We start from the raw sequence: 22,575 nt of genomic DNA on the forward strand, positions 1-22,575 counted from the left end.
GGCCTGTGATCCAGCATTTGAATGATGTTCTTTGGGTGACAGAAGATCCCAGTCCAAAATACTCAGGTGACATAAAGCAAGCATCCATTCACACGAGCTTTTGGGAATTTCAATCTGTGCAGAACACAGGTCGCCACACATGGCTTTGCAAAGGTCACTGTGTGCACATACTGCAGTTCCATCCTAATCACAGAATATCTCAGTAATGGGAAAATTGAAGTTCTCTGTGGCATCTACTGTTGTTGAATACAACTGTAGTGTTGCACAACACGACAACATCATCCCCTCACGGTGCAGTTTCTGACAGGGGCTGAGCTCCTGAGTTCAGGTCTGTGAAGCTAACAAATGCAAACAAACCACATAAATCTGCTGCAGAGGAGGCCCACGTGTAGATATTGCTCACAGCTGCTTGCAACAACAACAAAGGCGATTCCTGTTACTGCTGTACATTAAACAGGAGGCAGAAGATATTTTACACCCTGTTCCCAGATACCCCAAAATAAATAGGGAGCAATCCAAAAGGAGGCAAATATCAGTCTTACCCATTCCCCACCTTAAATAACAAGGCTGCAAATCACATGAAATGATACAGCAAATCATTTCTTGTCCTGGATTATAGGTTTACTACTCATACTTTAAATTCCCGATACCAATTATCCGTCGGTACTTTCAGTAAAAATAACAAGGATGTTTTAATTATCTGCAAAAGAAATATTTAAATTGCCTCCTCTCATTTGCTTTGCAGGAAAATGGAAGCGGCTCACTTCAGCTGGGCTTGTTCATTTTCCTAGCTTCGATTCTCTAGCACTATCTTGAAAATTAATGACAATAGTGGCACCAATTCATTCCTAGTGTTTCTAAAACACCTACACTTTCTTCTTTCTTTCCACGATAATTAACTTCTAAGAGTCTTATCTCCTACTGTGTTTGCAGACAGACTCACAAAGGTACATGCACCATTTCAGCTGGGCACACTCAGCCTCCGCAGCGCCTGCCTGCTGATAAACTTACCCACTTGCACTGATGCACCCTTTTGCCTGCACTCAGCTATTTTCAAACTCTGCTCACAATATAGCATTCTCAGCATGGTTTTGAGCTGCTAGCTCAGGAAAAAAAAACACCATATTCCCCGCAGCTACATCAAATGCCTCCTCTGGAGTCCTGCGCTTCCACGGGACCCAGCAGAGGCGTGGGCAGCGCTTCCCCACCACCAGGAGCAACACGCTGACGTTGTGTGCAGTGGCACCAATCCATGATCCCTCTGCTCCTCCCCAGTTGCTGTCTCCATCCCCCTGTTACATGCCAACATCTGTGACTGTGGCACAGATGGGACAGAGCAAAGGAACATCCTTCTGCAAAGGAACATTGCAGAGATTGCCCGAGGGATGCAGAGCAAAGCTTCAGAGTCAACTGGAGCTGCCCTGAGGCTGGTGGGACCTCACCCCTGGGGAGAGCAATCCTGCACTCACTGAGCTCCTCTTCCTCTGTGCCAGCCGCCACAGGAGGGAACACTGAGTTCAGGTCCCAGGGCAGGGGATGGCTGTATCTGTTTCGTTTGCTGGCAGTGCTGGCTTCGAGCTTTCTAGGAAGAGGCTTATTTGAGAAACAATGTGGCACCTCTGGTTATCATCAGAACTGCCGAGGTTCATTGCACAGCCAGCCAAACATTCTGATTTTCGTTCCTTATTGCCCAACCAGCCCCTCCTATTTCCATGGCCATACCTGACCAAGGAAAAGGACGTATCACCAAACTAACCCAGCACTGAGATGCTGCTGGCTCCAACCACAGAACCAGCCTGTAGCCTGAGGAGTCACACTGCTCCAAGAGCAAAAGCACTGTGCCTCCCAGGCTGCATTCGCAGGACAGCCACAAAGACAGAAGAGCGTTGCTGAAGCCACCTACCCGGACGATTATTCCCATGCGTTTGCTCTCGTAAGTGAAGGGGAAGATCTGGAGGATGGTGAAGTTCAGGATGTGGCCACCCGGTGTCCTCAGCTGCATGGAGGACTGGTCTCTGCCCACCAGCGTCAAGCCCACGCTCTCGGTCCACTGCACCAGGGCCACCTGAGAGGGAAGGCACAGCAGGCTGTAATCTAGCTCTGAAATTATGCTCCATGAATTAAAACCGTTCCCATTCATTGAGCCTGAAAGTGAAAAAAAGCTGCCCAACTGGCACTTCTTAGCAGAGAAGCCCTTCCCTCCACACATCAATCTCTTCTTCTTACTTTTTCAGGATGGCAGCACAGCTGACACCAGCCCATACATCAGCAGCCTTCAGAAAAGATCAAGGGACACTTCATCCAAACAGACACAAAATATTACAAGTATTTTACAGTGACATTTTCAAAGCTTGAGAGCATTGGGCACGGGGCTGCTGCTGATTGAAGGTTAATTATTCCTTGGGCTTTTGGGGCTCTGATTTTACTTAATTATTGCCCAAAATTTATTTGCAGGAAATGGCATTTATTGTGGGAAATCACTAGATACAGGAAGAAATTAAATCTACAAATACTTGCATCGACTCAAGATTTTACTAAGGAAGTTAATGCAGCTGGTCTAATTGGACAACCCTTTGTGTTCTCAGCTCCTTTTTCATCTACTGTTAAGATTAAAAAGTGACCTAAAATTTCTCTAGTCTTAAACAATCACGAAAAAACACAAGCTGATTTGGCTTTGTTCTTAAAGGCCTTTATGTCATTTTGAGTTGGTATTTGTTTTTATGCTAGTCAGTTTTTGTAGGCTTGTTCACAACATCTACAACAAATCAAAGGATCTTCTGAGACTCTTTTTCAACTTTCCTTGAGACATCCTCCATGCATTACAGCGTGCAGCTGCATAATCCTTCTCACTGCCTCCCAGAGCAGAAACTGAGCTCAGGTTTCTAATACTCTGGTTAATAAGCAATGACTGGAATTTGTTGCAGGGTGATGTTACACGAGCGCTCTCAGTGTACATGGCACTAAATGTTCATCAGACATTTGCAGCTCACCAGTGTGGGCAGAAGACATAAATCTCAGACTATCTCCATTGCTACTTCCTTCCAGGTGCCCATTTCCTCCCTCCTGCCAGCAACTCATCCCAATCCTATATTAGGAAGCATTTGAACCTTCAGAAAGAAAAGCAATGGGAAAAGCAGCGTGGAATCCCTGCTACGCTGCACACATCATACTTCTAACTAACTGCATTTCATAGAGCAACGTTACTCATTTTGGTCTGCCCTGGGACCACAAAAAGGTCTGACAACAAAGGGGAGGGATAATGAAGGACGTTGCCCCTCCTCCTTGCTGCTGTGTCCAGGGGCACTTCTTTCAGCCCTCAATAGCCCCCTAGATGAAGCACGTCCAACTCGAGAAGTGATGCTGACCCCTTGTAATTCACCACCTCCCAGTCTGTGCACTGCTTTGTGAGTAACCTGAGAGGAAAAATGATACAGTTTTGAAGTGTCCCCATCAGATCCGCTACAAGCATTGAAGTTACCATTCCCATTCACCACACAGCACGATGTGCTTGGCCCTGAACACCAGGGCACAACACCAACCGAACGGAACTGGCTGCTCTCCAGCAGGGCCAGGAACTTTATGCTTCCAGAGCAGCATAAAAGAGGTCTGCTCTGCACCCGTAAACCAGTAGCTGGTGGGGCTCCCAGTCACGCTGAAAAGATGAGAAACATCCAAGATATGCTGACACCTTCTACCAAGATGGAAACCCCTCATACACCTTCAGGAGAGCCCATGTTGACAGATGAGGAGAAATGAATAGGTTTCTGAGCACACTCCAGGAGTTTGCAGCTCTGCCCTGGCCAGGTCAGGAACAGATCTGTGCGCTACAGACCAGAGCAGCTACAGCAGCACAGTGCAGAGCCCCTCAACTCTGCTCTATCTGGTAATTAAATTATCCAAGCCACCAAAGCAAATATCGACTAATAAGCTTCATTCTAAAGAGACAAATTGATCCTTCTGCGTTATGAGTCTCTCTACAAACGTCCCATTTAGGGTTGCCTAGGCACACAGGCAATGGGCAGAAGCCCATTGATCAGAGCACCCTTTCATGTCTTGGCAGCTGTGGCGGGTTGTCAGGGTTAAAGACTGTTTGCCCAGGAATCTCAGGCACTCTTATCTCTGATCAGATTATATCTATTTCATTTCCCCTGTTAGTTACTGTATGGCTACAACTGACACGCTTGCAGAGCCCCAAGGCTGTAACTGATATCTGAATAAAGATACTTCAAGACTTCTAAATGGCAGTGTGCACAGGAAACAAATTTAGGAAATCCTGCTTTCTGTTACAGGAAATGAATCCTATGCCAACTGGTAGAAATTACCCTCGCTGTTAAAGTAAAGAGAATACAAGTTTTTGTACTCATTTCATAAACTGACCTTCCCTGCCATGGTAATATTTTATTGATATAGGATTTCAAAGGCTGCCTTTAACCGGAGCCCAAAGTCATTCCCCTACAGGGAATGTTATTTAACAGCATCACTCTCTTCTCAAGGACTTGACTTGTGCTGATCCTGCATTTTGTACCATCTAGAGCGACATGCACAGAGGATGTCTAAACAATATTTGTATATCTAAGACCCACAGAAAAGTTTTCTTCAGTGCAACAAAGCATATCTGATTTCCGAATGCACTGTAATTCTCCACTGAAGACATTTGGAGAGAGGAAAAATAGAAATTAAATACTGGAAGGATTAGTCATCATGCTATAGTAAAATAAACAAACAAACAATAATTCCTTTGGTATTTGAGACAAATTGCTGCATAAATATTTTAAAGACAGAATAACGCAATAAAAAAAAAATCACTGACATATATATACCATAGTATAAATGTAAATAAACTGAGGATCTGTGAGAAAGCAGCCAGTGAATGCTTTAGGAAAAGGAAACAAAAACCCTCAAATACAGAAATTACCATCTGGAAATCATTCAGATCTCATTTCAATCCAGAGGCAGTTGCTTTCTGTAAAGCTGCCTTCATGGGGGAGAGCAACACAGTAGAGGAGAAAAGCAGGTAAGCAAAACAGACCTGGACTGTGGGTGTGATGATCTCACCAGCTCCCAGGCCAGAGAGGGCCAAGCGCTTGTTGTTACTACAGGCACTTCAATGGAACAGGGGAAAGCAAAGATGCAGCTTTTGTATAATACAGACAAGATACACAACCTGAAATGAATGAGCTGCCTGCCTGGGAAGAAACAAAAATCTACAGGGAATGTTTTGAATGGCACAAAACGTGGAAGCTCTATGCCAATCTTTCAATAATACCTGCACACACATTTCTGAAAAGTGGCAATTTGAGGACTTCAGCCAATACATTCCTTTATTTACAAACAAGTTCTCATCGCTAACTATGAGGAAAGCTAGTTTCTCTTCTGATGCCAGAGGAGGAAAGCTTATTATCAGAGGCAAGTCTGTTTGACAATAAATGGAAGAATCCATCAAATGGGTGATCTCAGTAGGATTCTTATGGAAAGTGTAAGACTTTAGCCTTCCAAAAGTACAGAGCATGTGTAACTGTACGAATGAATAGAAAGCTTTTTCTAAACTGTGAGACATCAAAGAAGGTATGTCCACAAAGCACCAGTAAAAGGCTCAGCAACAAGCTACAGAGTTCGCCTCCACTGCAGCACCACGCACAGCCCTGGTTGGATATGGGGCTGGAGGAAGATGGCACAGCACAGCCCAAAGGCTGTGAGCCTCTGGCTCACGTGTGTCATCCTGCAGAGCTGCCCCAGGTCCGTCTCACCCACACAGGAAGGGATGCCTCCTCAGAGAGAAGGGCCACCCGGCACAACTTCCACCTTTGTCAGGGGAACCGAATTTATTACCTACGAAATACATCCCGGACGAAACACGAGTGTGGGAACATGAGCTGAACTCTACCAACTGACCTCATCGGGGCTGGAGGCCTGGTACACCCTGCACGAGTCCTCGTAGTGCCTTTCAGCTTCAGCCTGGTCCGTCACCCCGTTGGATTCGTACACCGGCGTCACGTTGTGGCACAGCGCGATCGCCTTCACCGCCTCGTGCACGCGGCTGCTCATGGTTTTACGCACCTTGGTGGCCAAGGCCAGGCCTTTCACAGCGGGCGGCTCCTGAGATTGCTTATGGGGAAGGAGAAGAGAGTCTCACTGCAGAGAAAACGACTCTGATTGAGACTGCACTCAGTGAAAACCACGTAATACGTAATCTGTGCAAACTCTCATGTCCCTCGGGATGAAACGTGCTCGTTGTGCACTGTGATTCTGATCACCGCTGGGAGCACCGCGCAACTTGTTTATCAGTGTCATTGATGGAGGAAGGTATGCAGGACAAAATCACCTCTGCTGTTAGAAAACACATGAGAAAAGGGCGCACGGACACAGGTCTGCCCAGCACTGATGGGTGCCAGGCCAGGGTCACAGGACTTGGTGAAACCGCTGTGCCCCCACACATCAGTGCCTCGGCCGGGTTCCACGTGCAAGAGCACTGCTGGAAACAGAAAACAGATGGGTTGTATGGACCTAGAAAATCTTAATTGCATTCATTTAATTTTTAATACTATTTTTAGTACCAGAATGGGACTCGTCAGATAATTGCACAATTACTAAATTATCCTGATGGAAGAGGGGACACGCAGCAATTCAGTTTCCTGCTCTGTTAACCTTTAGTGTCAAGAGGACAAAAGCTTCGCTTCCAGGTCAAAGGCCACAACGTGGTAAAAATAAGAGCAAAGAATAAGGACTACATTTCCAAATGAATCGCTGCCTGCCAATGCTTCTCGTTACCGGGGATCTCACTTCACAGCCATAACTGCTGAGTGAGACACGTCCTTCAGTGCAATGCCAAGTGCTACTTCCCACACTGTAGTGATTACAACACACAAGGTTTTCTGATTTACTACCCAGCTCATCAGCACTGTTGCGACAGGCTTCAACCAAACCAAACACAGTAAAGCCCTGAAGGTGCTGAAGGGCATTTGGACCAACGTGCAGCACTATCCTCATAGCAGGACAGGCAGCCGTCAAAACATTCTTGATAAGTATTGAAAATGTTGGCAAATAATTAACTGATAGTCAAGTTTTCTCTGGAGATTGAGTATGAATTGACAGAACATAAATCTGGAGCCTGGGGTTTTTTTGTGTTTTGGTTGTTGGTTTTTTTTAGTTTCTTTAAGTACAGTTCTCTGTTACTGCTTACTCAGTACTGATGGCTCCTCTTCCTATATTAATTCCCCAGTACACAGCATTTCAAACAGCAACTTAACCCAGTAAAAGTTACCTGGTGTTAATTTCCCAGTGAAGCAAATGCTGTGGTTTCTGTAAGTGGTGAATAACTAAATAAAAGTACCCTATTTTACAACCTGAACTCAGGACACAGCACATGCACTTGCAGGCCCATGCAAGTACTATGGCACTTGGAATCTAAAGAATAATGGATGAGAAACAAGCTATGAGTGAATGTAAAATGCAATCAGGTTAGTATTTATGTATTAGGTATCTAATCACCTTTTGATTTTTCCAAAAACTGACATACAAGAGGCAGATCCCTGTCAGATTAATTCATCATTAGTCTGGTAACCTGGAAAGCTGATGTGAATGAAGAGTTAAGCAATCCAATTTAATTCTACCTGTGTGTATATACTGAATATGTGGCTCTGCACTTCGTCCATGGAGTCAAGGCCGTACGCCACTGTGCCCAGATGAAGTCGCTTGAAGACCATCTCATTCTGTGTAAGCGTTCCTGTAACAGAAGCAGCATCAACATGGAACGTGGACCAACATTCCTATTCTGCAAGGCATGATCTTGTCCTTGCTGTATCCCAAATACAAGAGAAACTGGTCCAGAACTGGGATTGACCACTGCACCAGGCTCTCAGCACAGGCTGAGGCTAAAGGTGACAATATTAGAAATCTCAGGGCAAATTCCCCTGGAAGTTGTGGTGCACGTTCACATACCACTAAGTGAGAATGAGATCGTTCACCCAAAAGTCAATGCCAGGATAAGCTGCAGGCATAGCTCTGGTCCTGCTGCAACCAAAAACAACTTCTGGGAACAACTGGAACAGGACCAGGATTTTATGTGGGACAAAGCTTTTGATTACAGCTTAGTCCTCTGAATCAGCCCAACTGTAAGCAGTGAGGAAGGCAGCGGGCAGACTGACTGCATGTTTCTGCCCATACACCTAGGCTACCTTCATCCAGCTGTAAAACCTAACTCTAAAAGTGGTTTTTACATTTACCTTCAACCTTGGGTTTAATAGCATTCTTCAGAAGCCAAACAACAACAACATACCATGACTCAAAGCTATATTTTCTACACAGATACCTGTTTTATCTGTAAGCAAGTAGGATATCCTCCCCAGCTGCTCAGGAATAGTGCTGGATCGAACCACGGTCCCAGGGATTTTGGAATCTCTGCGGATCACCCAGCTGTAGACAATTTTTCCCATGTCCAGATTCACACGTAAACTATGGAGGAGCAAAGGGAGAAAAAGTGGATCTGAAGTCAAACTCTGGAAAAAAATCGCTATGCATTGCCACAGTGTAATGAAAGCACAGGGCTTCTCTACTGCATTTGAGCAGCCAAAGAGGAGTATGTTCAAAATGAGTGGTTGGGCAGCAGATGGGGAGAACTGCACACTGCTGCACTGGTACCGTAATTCAAAAAGATATATGGCAGAATTACGTGGAGAAGAGCAGATGAATCTGTGAGGATGATGAACGTAGACAAGTAAGGACACTGTGATTGATAAGGGGACAGCAGGTTAGAAATGGAACCGAATCCCAGGCCTACGCTGAGAATAACGATCTGCTTATTGATATGGTGCAATTAAATATGAAAATTTCAGTCCCTTTAAAGGCATTTGGGTCCTATGTTCTATAAATATCTCTCCTCTGTTCTTATCAGAGTAACCAGGCAGTCCAAACACAGAGGCAGGGACTTAAATCCCTGGCCTGCAGCCTATACCAGGGTGCTCAGACAGTGGGCAGATGAAAACACTTAAACTCAGCAGGAACAACAAAGCAACTCCTCTATTCAAACAGCAATTCTATTTATATTCTATATATAGAATTTCTATTTCTAAATTTGTTCAGTTGTCAAACAAGGAATACAGGAGACTTTATGTGTCTGTTCACATTAGAAGCAGGGAGGAAGATGCAAAGGAAGCAGTATCTTGCTGGGAAGAATTAGGAGTTGACTCACCTAATTGGAATGATGTTTGAGAACAGGAGGAGGAATCTTATGATCTGAAGATACCAACGGCCAGCAAAATGCTGAAGGGCCACCATGACAAGTGAGACCACCACCAGGGCCCCAAACAGGATCTTGGTGAGACAGTTCACTTCTAAATCAAAGAGACCAATCTAAAGAAATAAAATCAAGACATTTCCATCACACCACTGGAGCTCTCAGCTCAATTTAATATTCACAAAAGGAATGAGCCCCTGTATTCAAAGAGCCATTCCTCACCAGTCAATGTTTATTTTTCATTTAAAACGCTACAAACATATTTGAATTTATGAACAATATTGTTGCAATTATTAAGTTACTAAGTACTAAATGAATACTAGATTACTAGATACTAAAACACTAGATTACTGAATAGGAGTCCCTACTAAATAGGATTTCCATCCTTTGGAAGCTGAGAAATGCATGAAGAGGTGAGAAAAGACTCATGCTGTCAAAAGCTGCAGACTGTATAAACACCCCCACTCCCTGCCTTAGCTTTGCTACAGCAGAACACAGCAAAATAAGCTTTCCCATTCTACCTGGGACTGTTTAATTATAACCATGTAAGTCATCAGCATTAGTTATGAAGCACCAGCAGTGTTAAAAAAGCAAGCAGGTACATGTACAACAGGCTCAAAGGAAAGAAAGATGGCAACGGGCTCTGATATGGCAGTATGGCAGCTGTCTTAAACAGGAGGCTGAAAGATATAAATCCCTGTTCATCTGATGTTGTCCCTAAAGTCTGTCTTTGGATGGACTTACCTTTGTTTAGTGATAAATTACTGCCAAGTTTAGTTATTACAATACTGCTTTCTTGCCCTACCTTACTTCTTGGGTTTGAAGTGTTCATCACACTGCGCAGTTCCCTTCCAGTGTAGAGGACAACTCCCACAACAGTACCTAAACAAAGCAGAATATACATCAGCCTAAGAAGTACAACCTCTGCTTGCCTCCTCTGAAAGATGCTCGCCAGATCCAAAGCCTTCAGTTTTGAAAAGACTTTCAGCAGGTTAACTCCTAAAGCAATGGTAACAAGGACTAGAAAGGTGAGTTATCTGAAAAGTAGAATCCATACAAACACAGATGCTGACCAGAAGACAGCCTACTAGGAGTCAGCAAGTCTCCAACCACACTGCCCTTATGGCTGGACTCGCAGCATCATAAGCTGCTCCAGCTGAGGAGCATGCAGAGAGAAGCCATGTGCTTTGCTGGCTTGTCTCTTCCTGACCCCCATCCCTTTTGAAGTTATTTGTCACTATGACTATAAATAAATAAAAACAGAGAAGGAGGAGGGATTGTTTGTTCCCACCACCCCAAATCCCACTTAGGGGTGCTAAACGTGCCTTACTTCAGCATGAAATGGGTGCTTTGGGATATGATTGCTCCTTCTTGCTGAATTTTGCCACAATCAGAGTAAAACCAACAAATTCCAAATGCTTTAAAGACAGAATTAACTTATTTTAAAATCTGTGTCTTAGCTGAGTATTTCTTTAATTGCTGTTCCTCCTGAAAGGTGAATCATACCAACTCCCACCTTACTGCAACAGATGGAGCTGCTGGGAGCCCATGTATTTTAATGCTATGTCCTGCAGTTTCTAGAGATCTGAGAGAAGCATTTTTCTCCCTTTTTGCAGAACTATTGTACCAAACTGTGTTATAAATCCATGGTTTTCTACAGCTTTCTCTTAAAGACTTTGCAAAAAGTAGCTGCAGTCACGAGTCTAAAAGCTGCTATTGCCAACGCTGGTTGCTACAAGAAAATTTTACAGGTCTATAAAAATGGATAAAAACACCACTGAGGGAAAAAAAAGAAGAGTGCTGTTGCTGACACATTGCCATTTTATGCACCACTATTCTGCTGCTGCCACTAATGACCAAAATTTTAACAATTGCATTAAACTGAAAGTGTATTATTTCTAAATAAGATTAACTCAAAAGAGGCAGTTACTAAAAATGCTGAGAAACATTCCTTTGGAGATAATAATAAAAAAATTTAAAAGTAAAACACATCACTGTAGCCAGATGGCAGGAGGGGTAAGATCACCACTACTAAATCAGCAGATGGCACAGCTACTCCAAATCAGCTGCGAACAGTCAGAGTCGGACCCTCCGACCACAGCAGCAGATGGAGAAAGTCACATAGCTCTGCTCCATCCTACAGGCAAGGGCTGCCCCAGCAATGGCAGCACCACGACTTCACAGTGTTAGCTTACAGAAGAGGAAAAACGACATTCACGTTTTCTTCTTGCAGAAGCAAACTGCAACATGCTATTTATTACTGCCATAGGAGAAACAAAAATGGATTTTCTACCAGTCGAGTCAGTCAAACTGAGGGATAAAATCTACCAGGTCTGGAAAACAACGTGAAGACAAGCTGGTGCGTGTAAACAGAACATTTCTGATTGTTTTATGGCTATCCAAGACAGACTGTTGTACTCACCAGCTGGAATGGTAAAAATACCTGCAAATGGTATTCTTTCTAGCTGAACTCTCAAAGGTATCTGTACAAATAGCTTTGCTCTTACTTAGGAAGGAGGGTGGGCTTTGCCCCAAAGCAGGATGGACTGAAGCAGTGCATTACACAGCCTGTGGGTGTTGGAAGCCGCCCGGCCCCAGGCAAGGTGTTTGCAAGCAGAAAGCAGGAAGGCAGAAACCTTCAACATAGTAATTACTAATCTATAAATACTATTTACTTGGCCCAACTGTATGCAGATGATCAGGTTTTTAGCGCCCTTTGGTCACAACAATACTGTAATATGTGTCAAAGAAGATCCTGAGCAGGGATAGATGGAAACATAAAGGAATAAAATCTATTCATATGTTCTGCTTTTAAAAGGGAAAATGAAAATCTCTCCAGTACTTCACAGAAATCTTTCAGAGTTCACGTTCCTTCCCATTATCACCAATCCCAGGCACACTGTGGTACTGCACTGCAAAGCCCCTCCTCTCTGCAGCTACAACCCCAGTGAGTGCTGTCCTGTAGTCCTGACAGGCATGCTAGGCAGGAGAGGAGCAAGGCTTTTACTTTGACAAGCCTCTGCAGGAGGGCACTGATTAATTTCAGGCCTTCAAGCTTATCGTACACATGCACTAAAATGTGTCAAAGATCTTATTTTTTTTCCTTCTTTAAAATTATGTAAGATGAACTCAGTGGAAGCAGTTACCTGGAAATCTTTCATCTTAGCTTCTGTTACCAGAATCTATTTGACACCATTTCTGTTACAGATTAGGATGTCAATGCGAAGAGCAATTAAGTGCTATTCTGGTCCTAGATGCTAGAGAAGTGCCCAAAGGCCACTCCAATTCTTTCTCATCTAGGAATGTCCAAGAGGCAATTAGCTGCCAGTCCGGCTCCCCAGAGGTGTTAGGACAAGTGGGAAACCTCACTCCCACTGCTAATTTCTCCAACTGACAGATATTATTATTCTATCAGAAAAAGACCTTTAAAAATTGTTAACATATTCCCTTAAAAATAATTTACACGTGCCTCCACCTTACCTGATGCAATCACTGTGCTGGCCCACAGGGTGTTTTCTATGCTTAAGCTTTCATTCACAGAAGGGTCACTGTCCTCCTACAATGGGGGGAAAATAAGACACTGTGTCAGTAATTTAAAAGGCAATAGGCTGTTGGATTTACACAGGGGTGCTTGGAGAGTGATGCTCTGTCAGCAGAGGGCTTCTAGGAGAGATGGAGGATTTTCATTAACCCAGCGAGATCTCTGCCTAGGTTGAAAAGCATCACTTGATTTCAGTACAGAAAGTAGAGTTGGACGAAAATGTATAAAGACAGACTTCCTCCTGAAAGCCTCTATGCATTAAAAAAGAGAAAGGGATTAGTGGGAAGCTCACCAGGAATCCGTGCTTTTTCACAGGCAAAGGGTTTTAACCCTACAGAGACTGCAGCAGTGCTGATTTCCTTCCGAGCACCATGAATACAAAACTACCAACCTCAGTCCAAACGTTCAGACCTAATGCCAGCAGTGGAAGGTCCCACGTCACAAACAGCCCATGACACTGTTGCCAAGTCAAAGCTTTGAAAACAACATTCTTGTTTCAGATTTATTTCATGTATTTTACGGAAGGGAAAAGAAAATAAGAAAAGAGAGTGAGAGAAAAGGCACGAGGAAGAGCATGACCTCACGTTTCTCCTGAAAGAAGTCTGGCATCCTGCTGGTGTTCAGCAGGTTGGCACAGAAGACAGTACATTCATTAATTCGAGCAGATGTAAGTAGGACTTACCCTTGTGAAGGTTCCCACAAAATTGTGTATATCAATGTTGGGCTCTTCTGCATATACGTACGACCGGATTTGCAGCAGGTCCTAAACACAGATGTGTTTGGGGCATTTAGACAAGCACGTTTTAAGAATATACAAATGGTTCTAACAAAACACTTCAAGTTATTTAAATCATACTATTTTCTTGAGCCCAACTACCTAACAGAAAATATAACCATTATACCAGCATGTTGAAGGCATTTACCTGCTCGTATTCATTGGTCTGAAACCAAAGAGACTCCTGGGAGTTACTTGGTTGTTAGTGCCCCATAAAAACAAATGCAGCCTGAAAAAAATTCAAGGGAGCCTAACAAACACATCGCTTCCTAGCAAAGAAGGTCTGGATCTTCCAAGGTAACCAAGGAACATCCTAACTCTCAACATTTAGCTTGAGATGCCAGTGGCACTGGGAGCAGTTGCATGGCGACAAGGAGATATGTCACTTCTGAACAGTGTTTCCAATGCTGACTCCAGGTGAGCTATTCACTTCACAGATTGAATGTTTTGCTTCTAAGCTTTGGTATAAAATAATCTTCCTGCAACTATACAGACAACATCAATAAAACAGCTACCCAGATTTCTTTCTTTTCTTTCCTTTTTTTTTAATTTTTGAAGACAAACTACTTTAGCTAGAGAGTACTGAGCCAGAGGAACCTACTTTAGCTAAAGAGCAGTTTAGCTGGGAAACAGCACATGTAGCGGAGGCTAAACGCTTGTTTCAGATCATACAGGGAAGCACCACTGGTCACTCCTCCTTTCACAAAGGTGAGCCATGAACTTCCAGAGCCGTTTCATGAAAATGCATGAGTCGTGTCTCTGAGTATACTGCAATCCAGGAGGAAAGGGAGCATTTCAGGTGCACCAGCAGCAAGGCACCTGTCCTGCAACAATACCTGTCCTGCGCCGAGTTACTGCAGTGGTCTCTGGAGGGGAGAGCAACATTCCCCCATGAGCCATGTCCTGCTGCAGGGTCAGCACAGCCTCGCTGTGCAGCTCTGCCCGACAGCCACAGACACCCAGCCTCACCCTGCCCCAAATCTTCTCTTTGCTGCCAGAACCTGCACTGCGCACCCAGTCCTGTGCAAAACAGCGTTCACTTGTTTCTCAAAGCCATTAACTGAAGCAGAGGAACATTTGCAGCTGGCTGACCAAAACCTCTCCACCCAAGTGAGTTTAGCAGGCAGCTTACAGAGGCGGTTGGCAGTCTCTGGGTGCAGGTAACCGGCAGCCGCAGTTTCCAGTCTGTCTCACCATCCAGCTGGTCAGTGCGAAGGAAGCAAGACCCTGGGGAGCATCCACAGCCATGAGTGCCCTCACGTAGGTACACCTACAGCTTACAGAATGGTTTTGTTTCTAGGACATCTTTCTTTCTTTGGAAACAGTATCTGATTTAAAGTAATACTTGTTAATACGGTAAGAATAGATGAATTATACTCCTGCACCACACATTTATTTCCTCCCGCCAGTTCAAAGTACAGTGAGATTCTGCTCTGTATCTTTAAGACATTTGAAATTAGTCATCATGCTCTGTAAACATGCAGATCAAGCGTTTCCTTATTCCACACTTAACAAAACAAACCTGACCAGCACGTAAAATGATTTACATTTACAACGCATGGCATTTTGTGACCTCATTCACCCTGGATTCAACTACCTACGTTCTTGGACTAGCAAACAAAGCCAGAGTGTAACATCCTGAGAACTGGTGGTCCCTGAAAGCCTTTGAATTCCCCATTTCTTCAAAATTTTACTATTATCTATTTCTTTCACGTTTTCAAAAGACAATTTTCTCTAAACAACCAGTGAAAGGTTAATGGCTATTTTGACAATTGGTTCCAGATGTTTACCATTCTTCTCCGACGTCCTCAGGAAGATCATGTCAGCAGGGACCCGCTGGTTCTGTTACAAGAAGAAAGGCCATTATTGTGCACACACCCCACACGCGTGCACAGCTCCTTCACAGCCCCGGCCACGAGCAAAGGCTACGGAGGAGAAAGAGCATTTCTTTGTCAAACTGAAGCTTGGTATTCATTTTGCTTGGAATCCTAAGCTCACTTCCCTGCAGAATCCCGAGTGCAGAATAACAACCGGAGCCAGCTCCCACTGACCAGACTGGCCAACGTCTAGCTTTACAAAAGAGCTAGTGATAATTCTGGAGGTCAGAAGAAATGTTAAACCAATGCCAGTTTCCTTTCAAGGAAGCTCTATGCTGGAGGAAGGCACGCACCTGGGGCCTACAGGTACCAGGATTTGGGTATATATGCTTTTTTTTTTTTACTGAATATTTTCAGACTAACAGTTTTAGAGGACACAGCTGCTTGCATGGAGAAAGTGTGAAGAAAATAACTGGAGGAAAAAAAAGGGGAAAAGGTACATCCCAATGCCCACAAATGGATCTGTCCCTCCACCTTTGTGTTGGTTATACCAAACACATTTTGGTGTTGTATGCTGTATTTGTATCAGACATTTAACCTGTGTGCAGCAGTCAAAGATAGGGTCAGGGAGCCTTTTTGTCTTGCTACGAGGAGATCAGAAAACATTGCTTATAGGCTCTTATTCTGAGATCTGATTTGTAAAGGCAGTGATGCTATTTCCAGGGCCAGGCAGACCCTGGAAAGTAACTAAATACTGTGTTATCCAACACTCAATACTGTAAGCCTGTCATAAATCAAATACCTCAGTTTCCAAGAAAAGCACTTTACAAAGAAGACGCACATAAAGGCTCACCTTTTCAACAATGATGAGGTCTCCTACTTGTATGTTAGAGCTCTTCACCTTCACAGTCCCTGCAGAGGGAAGACAGCAGTGTCACAGCCCCGTGCAGCAGGGCAGGGCTGCTGCCCATCACCCCAGTGACAGCTCTGACACCGCAGCACTCGGGAAACACTTTCAGCACGTGCCAGGCAATGGTGCAAAACCAGGAAAACTGCAACACTGATCCACCTGCTGCTTCCCCAGGTGGCTGAAAAGCTAAAGCTCAGCTCCTCAAGCCGGGACCTGAAAGCCACAACTAAAATGGGCACATGTTCAAAAGCAGGCTCGCTCTGTCCTGCAGCACAGCGCTGTCTCTGGTCACCTCAGCTTCCTCTCCTTCACCTCCGCAGGGACACAGCCCAAACCACTCCTGCAGAGAGCAGGCGCTACAGAACACATCTGTGTACTCCTTTCTTTGCAGTTGCTCCGAACAGAGGGTTAATTTAACAACTGGCTAGTAATTTCGGATCGCTAGCCAGCTCCTGATCTGCCTTCTCAAACTAACTAGCGATTTAAAAATCCATTAAATTGAACCTTGCCTCTCTGTGTCTGTTTTACTTCAACAAAAGCTTCTGTAAGGTGCTGTGATTTGGGTAGAAGTGGGGAAGGCACGTGGCAGCTCGCCCTGGCACAGACAGCACTCCTCCTGTACCTCCACATTCAGGGCTAACTGGCCAGATAGCAGTGCAGGGGTGAAGGAGAAGGGGGAGGGGAGGGGGAGCAGAAATTAGCACAAAGCACAAAGGTCACTGGGATTTTACTACTGGCAGTCCCTTCATTAGCATCCTTCTCAGGATATGCTTCAGTGTTTCTGCTCCAAATTAACAATGAAAGCCTTTCTGGGCTCCTGGCAGCCTGCTGCTTTGGTGACACACTGTGTGCTTAACAACATGCTTCATCACTGCTGCTAATAAATGCAGACTTCCTTGCATGCTGTAATTATTCCTACAAATTATAAGCAGTCATGGCCCATTTCACAAATATCTCATAGGTCTTCGGCAGATTCTGGGTTTTGCCACGGGGGAGATTTATATTTTGGGTTGTTTGTTTGTTTTAAAAAAAGGTAAACAAAATGAATGCTGGGCTAAAAACATCCCTGCCAGGCAGGAAAAGCACCAGGGATTAAGAGTCCATTACGCAGAGGCTTGAAAAGAAAAGCTGTGCTCCAAGAGGATGCAAAAAAGCATCCTTGGCAGCCTTCTGCACAGCCATCCAAAGCTAGGTGCTCTGACACTAAAAGGGTCTGACAGATAACATCTCTTCCTCCCCTTTTAGGACGGTTATTCATGGAACAACAAAAAGTGCTTTGGAATATTCCTCTGTGCAAAGAAGGTTGGAATCCCACACAGCACAGCACAGCAACCCCTGTGCAGCACAGCCCACGGGAGGAGAGGTGCCCTGCTTTGACCCTACGGGGGACTCCCTCCTAAAGATCGCACGGATGCTGTTGGTGGTTGGCAGTATAGAAATGCTTCCTGCAGGGCTCGGGGATGGAAGTTTGGTTTTGTATCACTTTTCCTTAATGAAATAAAGTTGTGCTGGAAGAAAAAAAAATACTCTGACAAAGCTACAACACAATTGTTTCATATCATTACGTGCATTAAAGGGCTTTTTGCATCACTACTCTGAAAACAGCAATACCTGCTCCAAAATGTTTTCTAAAAAGCAACTGGAACAGATTTGCCTTGCTCAATAACCCTCCCGACATCAGCTGTTTTAAAGCAAAAGGAGCTCTGTAAGCACTGCATGCTTTCACAACTCCCGTATACATATGTGAGATGCCCTTTTTAGGTAGCAGAGCCAATTCTGCTTCCCAGCATAGCCCTGGCCTCTCGTGGATGACATCCCTGCAGTCTGCACCATATGTCCCACCACGAAGGCGCAGGACCAGATGTTTCCTTTGACTCAGGGCTCCCATAAAGCAACTTACTCGAATCGGTTTTATTTTATCTTGGGAATTCTGCAATACCTCTCTCCTTCTGCGGGGAAACGAGCTCCTACACATCAGATGCTTTCTCACACATTTGAGAAACTAGCTAATAACACAACAGCTTCATTTCCCAACGTTGCTTTGTTATTAAAGTGTGCCTGTAATAAGAAATAGCTGCTTTTATAAAGGCACTCAGAAGGGCTTTCTAGGAACACCCAGGTCTGTTAGCACAATCACAGAAAAGCAGCTAGTTCTGATCTCTTCTGGTAAGGAAAAAAAATGTGATTCTTGTTTCATTCTGAATTGTTTGGTTTTCATAAAAGCCAGAAAGGAGATCTTAGAATGCAAGCACTTTGCTGCAACTTTATCTATGGCCTTTGGAATCATCACCAAATTTGCAGTGCAAGGATATACCACAAAGCAGATTATTTAAAGTATTCAGCCAGGAGAAATGCCTTTTTCTGTCACATGAGCACTGAAGATCTCACCATAGATGTGCACAGCTAAGGCAGAGTTCAAAATAGTTCATCTGGCATTGAAGATTACAGAGCAGTTTATTGACACAAGTTGAATGCATGCCAAGAAACGAAAGGTGGTTCGAATGCATTGCACCCAACTTTGGGCTTCTGTGGCTTTTATGCTGTATAAACTGCAGAGCGAGGCTCAGAGGGGTTGGGAAAATATTGTTTTTGTATGGCTGGTAAATGCCAATGATCTGTATCTTTAGGAGCACCCCTCGGTAGGAGGTCTCCTCCCATTCCTTTCTGTGGAGTCTCTCTCTGTTATGCAGTGTTACCCAGGGAGGGCAAGAGAGAGAGAGAGAAGAAAAACAAACCAAGAATTTGTGAGCACGGTTCTAAGCTTTCTATCATGCAGAAAGTCAGCTCACAGCCTTCTGAACACAAGGAGGTTTGTAGGTTTATGAATAGGGGATTGAAATTTGATTATTTTTTATTACAATCCAAACAACTGTCTTTTAAAGAAAGAGCTTTCTATTTAAAAAAAAAAAAAAAAGCTACAAGCCACTGGTTCATCATTTTGGAACGTAAACGGAGCGTAATGGTGGAGGAGAAAAAAGGTTCAGAGCGATTTGTCTTATGATGTTGAAACAACACTGAAAATATCTGCCTGCCCTGCATCACACCGCCCTCCAAGAACACTACAGACACTGCAATTCAGCAACCATGTTCAAAATAAAACGTGATCCAAAGAGGATTCTCATCTTTCCTCTACAAAAGAAAGCAGCTTGGCAAGGCTTACCAAGGTGAGCAACCCCAGCACCGACAGACTCTGCACACAGGAGCAGGGCTAGGCTGCACGGGGACTGGAGCCCTCATATCTGTGCTTACTGCACCCTCACTCAGAACAGCACACGAGCAGTTTTGTTGATTGATTCTTCAGTATGTTTATGCACATCCGTGCTTCAGTCACCCTGACTTCATTTACACCAGAGAATGTACTCTCAGCCTTGATGTTGCTGTGGGGGAGTAAGGCTGAAGATGGGAAAACTATTCTCCAGTCACCTTAATGGCAGCTTAGTGCAATTACTCGGGGGAAATAAAAATAGCACGGAGAAAGCTACAGAGCCATTAGATCCATTATTGCCAATCTCCAAGAGCAGCAGTGCTCAGCATCATGCCTCACCTAATCTCCCCCTCCTAAGCACTGGCTTTAGCGGTGGAACTATTGTCAGCCTTCAACCAGCCAGCAACAATCCAGAGGGCTTTTGAGCAGCGCCCCTCTGCACTGCAGGGCTGTGCCAGTATCCCGAAGCACAAACTGTGCTGCGAAACAAGAACAAAACAAGTCCTACCCGGAGTTTCCCAGCCGCACTGAAAATTAACGGTTACGTTCAGCTGTTCTCAACTTAACTCCAACTTTGCCATTTGCTGCTTTTACTTCTGACCTAAAGAAGCTCCATTTGCTGCTTTTACTTCTGACCTAAAGAAGCTCCTGCTGGAAAGTTAGCCACCTTTTCCTGCTGCTCACAGACACATGCACTCAGAAAGCCACCATCGACCCCCAGCCACGCTGGCATCACACACTGCTGCTGCGGTCAGAAATGCCTCTCAGTTGCGGTGGCCTTTTCAAAAGTGGATGTTCACATCCTCTGAAAGGCTCGACTACTGACAGACGCTGAACTTCACACAAGACAGAAAATGGCTTTGCTCCCCCACCAACTTGATAATCACAAATAATTTTCTGTGCTTTTCCTGCTCTCACCTACGCTGCTCGAGGGTTTCATTGCTGATTCTACACCAACCGTGTGCTAATAACAAACAAAGTGGCTTAGGATTTCCAACCACTGCCCAGCTGCCAATCCTCCTTGGGTTCTTTCACAAAATTAGAGAAGTTAAAGGATTGGGGGAAGGGAAATCATTCATGGGAAACGTAATAGCAATATGAAAAGAACTGAAGGAGAGGTCAGGCCCCTTATAGATCACTGAATAGAATCCAGAAGGCAACTCTTTTATATTTTTAAATAGATGTAGTATACCCCTCTTGGGTGAGGCTTTTGTTGGTTGCCAAGCATTTTAAGTGTTGTAGTAAGAACATGTTATTAAAAGAGGATTTAATATTCAGAAACTCAGATTCCCCAGTTTGGAGATGTCTCATAATTCCCAGCATGTGAAACATACACAGCCCTAAGCAATCACTTTTTAAAAAGCAAGCTTTTTAAAAGTGTAGAAGTGCAACTGTTGGAAGCTGTGCACTTCTAACACACCTCGTGCACTGCATCTTATTTCAGGGCTGTAAACTTCTATAGCAAAGACACTTGAAAATAAAAAAGTTGCTTAAATTCAGCTAATTCCCTTCTCAAAAACAAAGCCATGGCGTCACCAACACTGTCACAGTATTAGCAGCCACTATAGCAAGGCAGCATTCAGTGTTTCAAATGAGACTTTAAATGCCTTTGTTATGTGTGACAGAGTCGTCAACAAGAGGCAGAGGCAGCAAGCAGCACCAGAGCTGCAGCCTGCGCTCATGGAAGTGAGGGCTCTGCATTCCTCACTGCTGGAAGAAGGGGCTAAAGAAGATGCAAACAAAAATAAGAGAAGATATTATCAATATTGAGGAACTGCATCTGTCACTGCTTACAGAAACATACAGAAGGTGTGGTAAAAAGCCTGCATGATGCATGTCACAGAAGAACTATGAAACTCAACCAGTATTGCATTTCAACAAGGGATGGAGTGTGTCAGTACGTCAAGAAATTCACCTGAAATGTAACATGCACATCCAAGCTCCATCAGGACAGAGTGCTTGCACTGAACTCTGGTTTGCAGTAGGCATGCTGGAAGGGTTCCCAGACCTGGGCACAGCCACACGGCCCACCTCTACCCTCACACGTTGAATCTCCTTTTGCAGAAAGGACAGTTTTCTGATAGTTTCACAGACTGAAGTTTGATTTCTTGGAAAAATGCTTGTGCAAATAATCTGACACTGTGGATCCTCCTCACTTCCCTTGGCACACGGTTGTTGTTGTTGCCATCAAGGAATATGAACTGCAAGTTTATAGGAATTGTTTGTATATCTGCTTCTCTCACCCACACTGTGACCAAGCAAGAAGCGCAGGCAGGAAGGACAGGAGAAAATGAGGAGAACAGCAGCAACACAAAGAGCACGCATCTGTTACAGCCCGCTTCATCCTACTGTGTGCTTGCAGTGTTTGCCTCCCTCCTCTCATTCCTGCACTGCTTCTCTCTGCAGAAAGGAAAACATGTTCCCCTCCCGGGAAAAGCCACCTCTGAAACCCAAGGTGATTCACATCCGATTTAATTTCCTTTGCTTACTCAAATCTACCAAGAAGGAACAGTAATCTGGAGAAAAGGTTTGGCCCATGCCAGAATTGAGAACATTGAGAGTATGCAGCTTCCATCAGCTGCACGGAACCCAATGGAAGCAGCTGCAGGCTGCACGGTGAGCCCCAGGGCAGCTCCTGCAGGCAGCCAAGCAGTGCCTGGGCCATGCAGCTCCCAGCACAGCCCCACACAGCCCACCCAGCACTCACCTCTCCCCGTGAGCTTGCTGTAGATCTGCGAGTTCACCTCCTTGTCACGCATGTAACACCTGATCTCCTCTGCAGCCTCTCTGATGACCGTAACGGCGAGCACAAATCCCTGAAAGGGAACAGGGCAAAGAGTGGATGGAAAGGCAGCAGAAAAGCATCTGCCTCTAACAGGTGCTGTGCAAAGTATTCATCAGTAGTGATGCCATCCATTAACTGAGAATGAAGGTTCCTGCCACAAATAAAAGCAACGTTTCTGGCACATGGAGAATGATGAGGATCACCTGTACAGGTCAGATTTTACAACACGCCTGTCTGATTCCCTTAACTAAAATTGTACATGCAGAGTCCTTAGGAAAGGCTATTTATTTTTATTTTCTTTAATGCATTC

At 44.5% G+C, this 22,575-nt stretch overlaps 1 protein-coding gene across 2 annotated transcripts in view; it reads right to left on the reverse strand.

Moving 5' to 3' along the window:
- Nucleotides 1–22,575, reverse strand: part of ATP9A (ATPase phospholipid transporting 9A (putative)) — a 52,558-nt gene that overhangs the window by 20,807 nt on the left and 9,176 nt on the right. For both annotated transcript variants that reach the window (XM_052683422.1, XM_052683423.1), the window contains exons 4-15: nucleotides 22,188–22,296; nucleotides 16,219–16,277; nucleotides 15,339–15,390; nucleotides 14,681–14,775; nucleotides 13,456–13,536; nucleotides 12,713–12,788; nucleotides 10,038–10,114; nucleotides 9,188–9,348; nucleotides 8,309–8,451; nucleotides 7,611–7,723; nucleotides 5,893–6,105; nucleotides 1,904–2,065 (exon numbers count right to left, since the gene is read on the reverse strand). In XM_052683422.1, the coding sequence (XP_052539382.1) occupies nucleotides 1,904–2,065; nucleotides 5,893–6,105; nucleotides 7,611–7,723; nucleotides 8,309–8,451; nucleotides 9,188–9,348; nucleotides 10,038–10,114; nucleotides 12,713–12,788; nucleotides 13,456–13,536; nucleotides 14,681–14,775; nucleotides 15,339–15,390; nucleotides 16,219–16,277; nucleotides 22,188–22,296 (1,341 nt within the window). The remainder of the gene's footprint in view (nucleotides 1–1,903; nucleotides 2,066–5,892; nucleotides 6,106–7,610; nucleotides 7,724–8,308; nucleotides 8,452–9,187; nucleotides 9,349–10,037; nucleotides 10,115–12,712; nucleotides 12,789–13,455; nucleotides 13,537–14,680; nucleotides 14,776–15,338; nucleotides 15,391–16,218; nucleotides 16,278–22,187; nucleotides 22,297–22,575) is intronic.

This window comes from Tympanuchus pallidicinctus, unplaced genomic scaffold, assembly GCF_026119805.1.
Source record: "Tympanuchus pallidicinctus isolate F22 unplaced genomic scaffold, pur_lepc_1.0 scaffold20, whole genome shotgun sequence".
Lineage (NCBI taxonomy): Eukaryota > Metazoa > Chordata > Aves > Galliformes > Phasianidae > Tympanuchus > Tympanuchus pallidicinctus.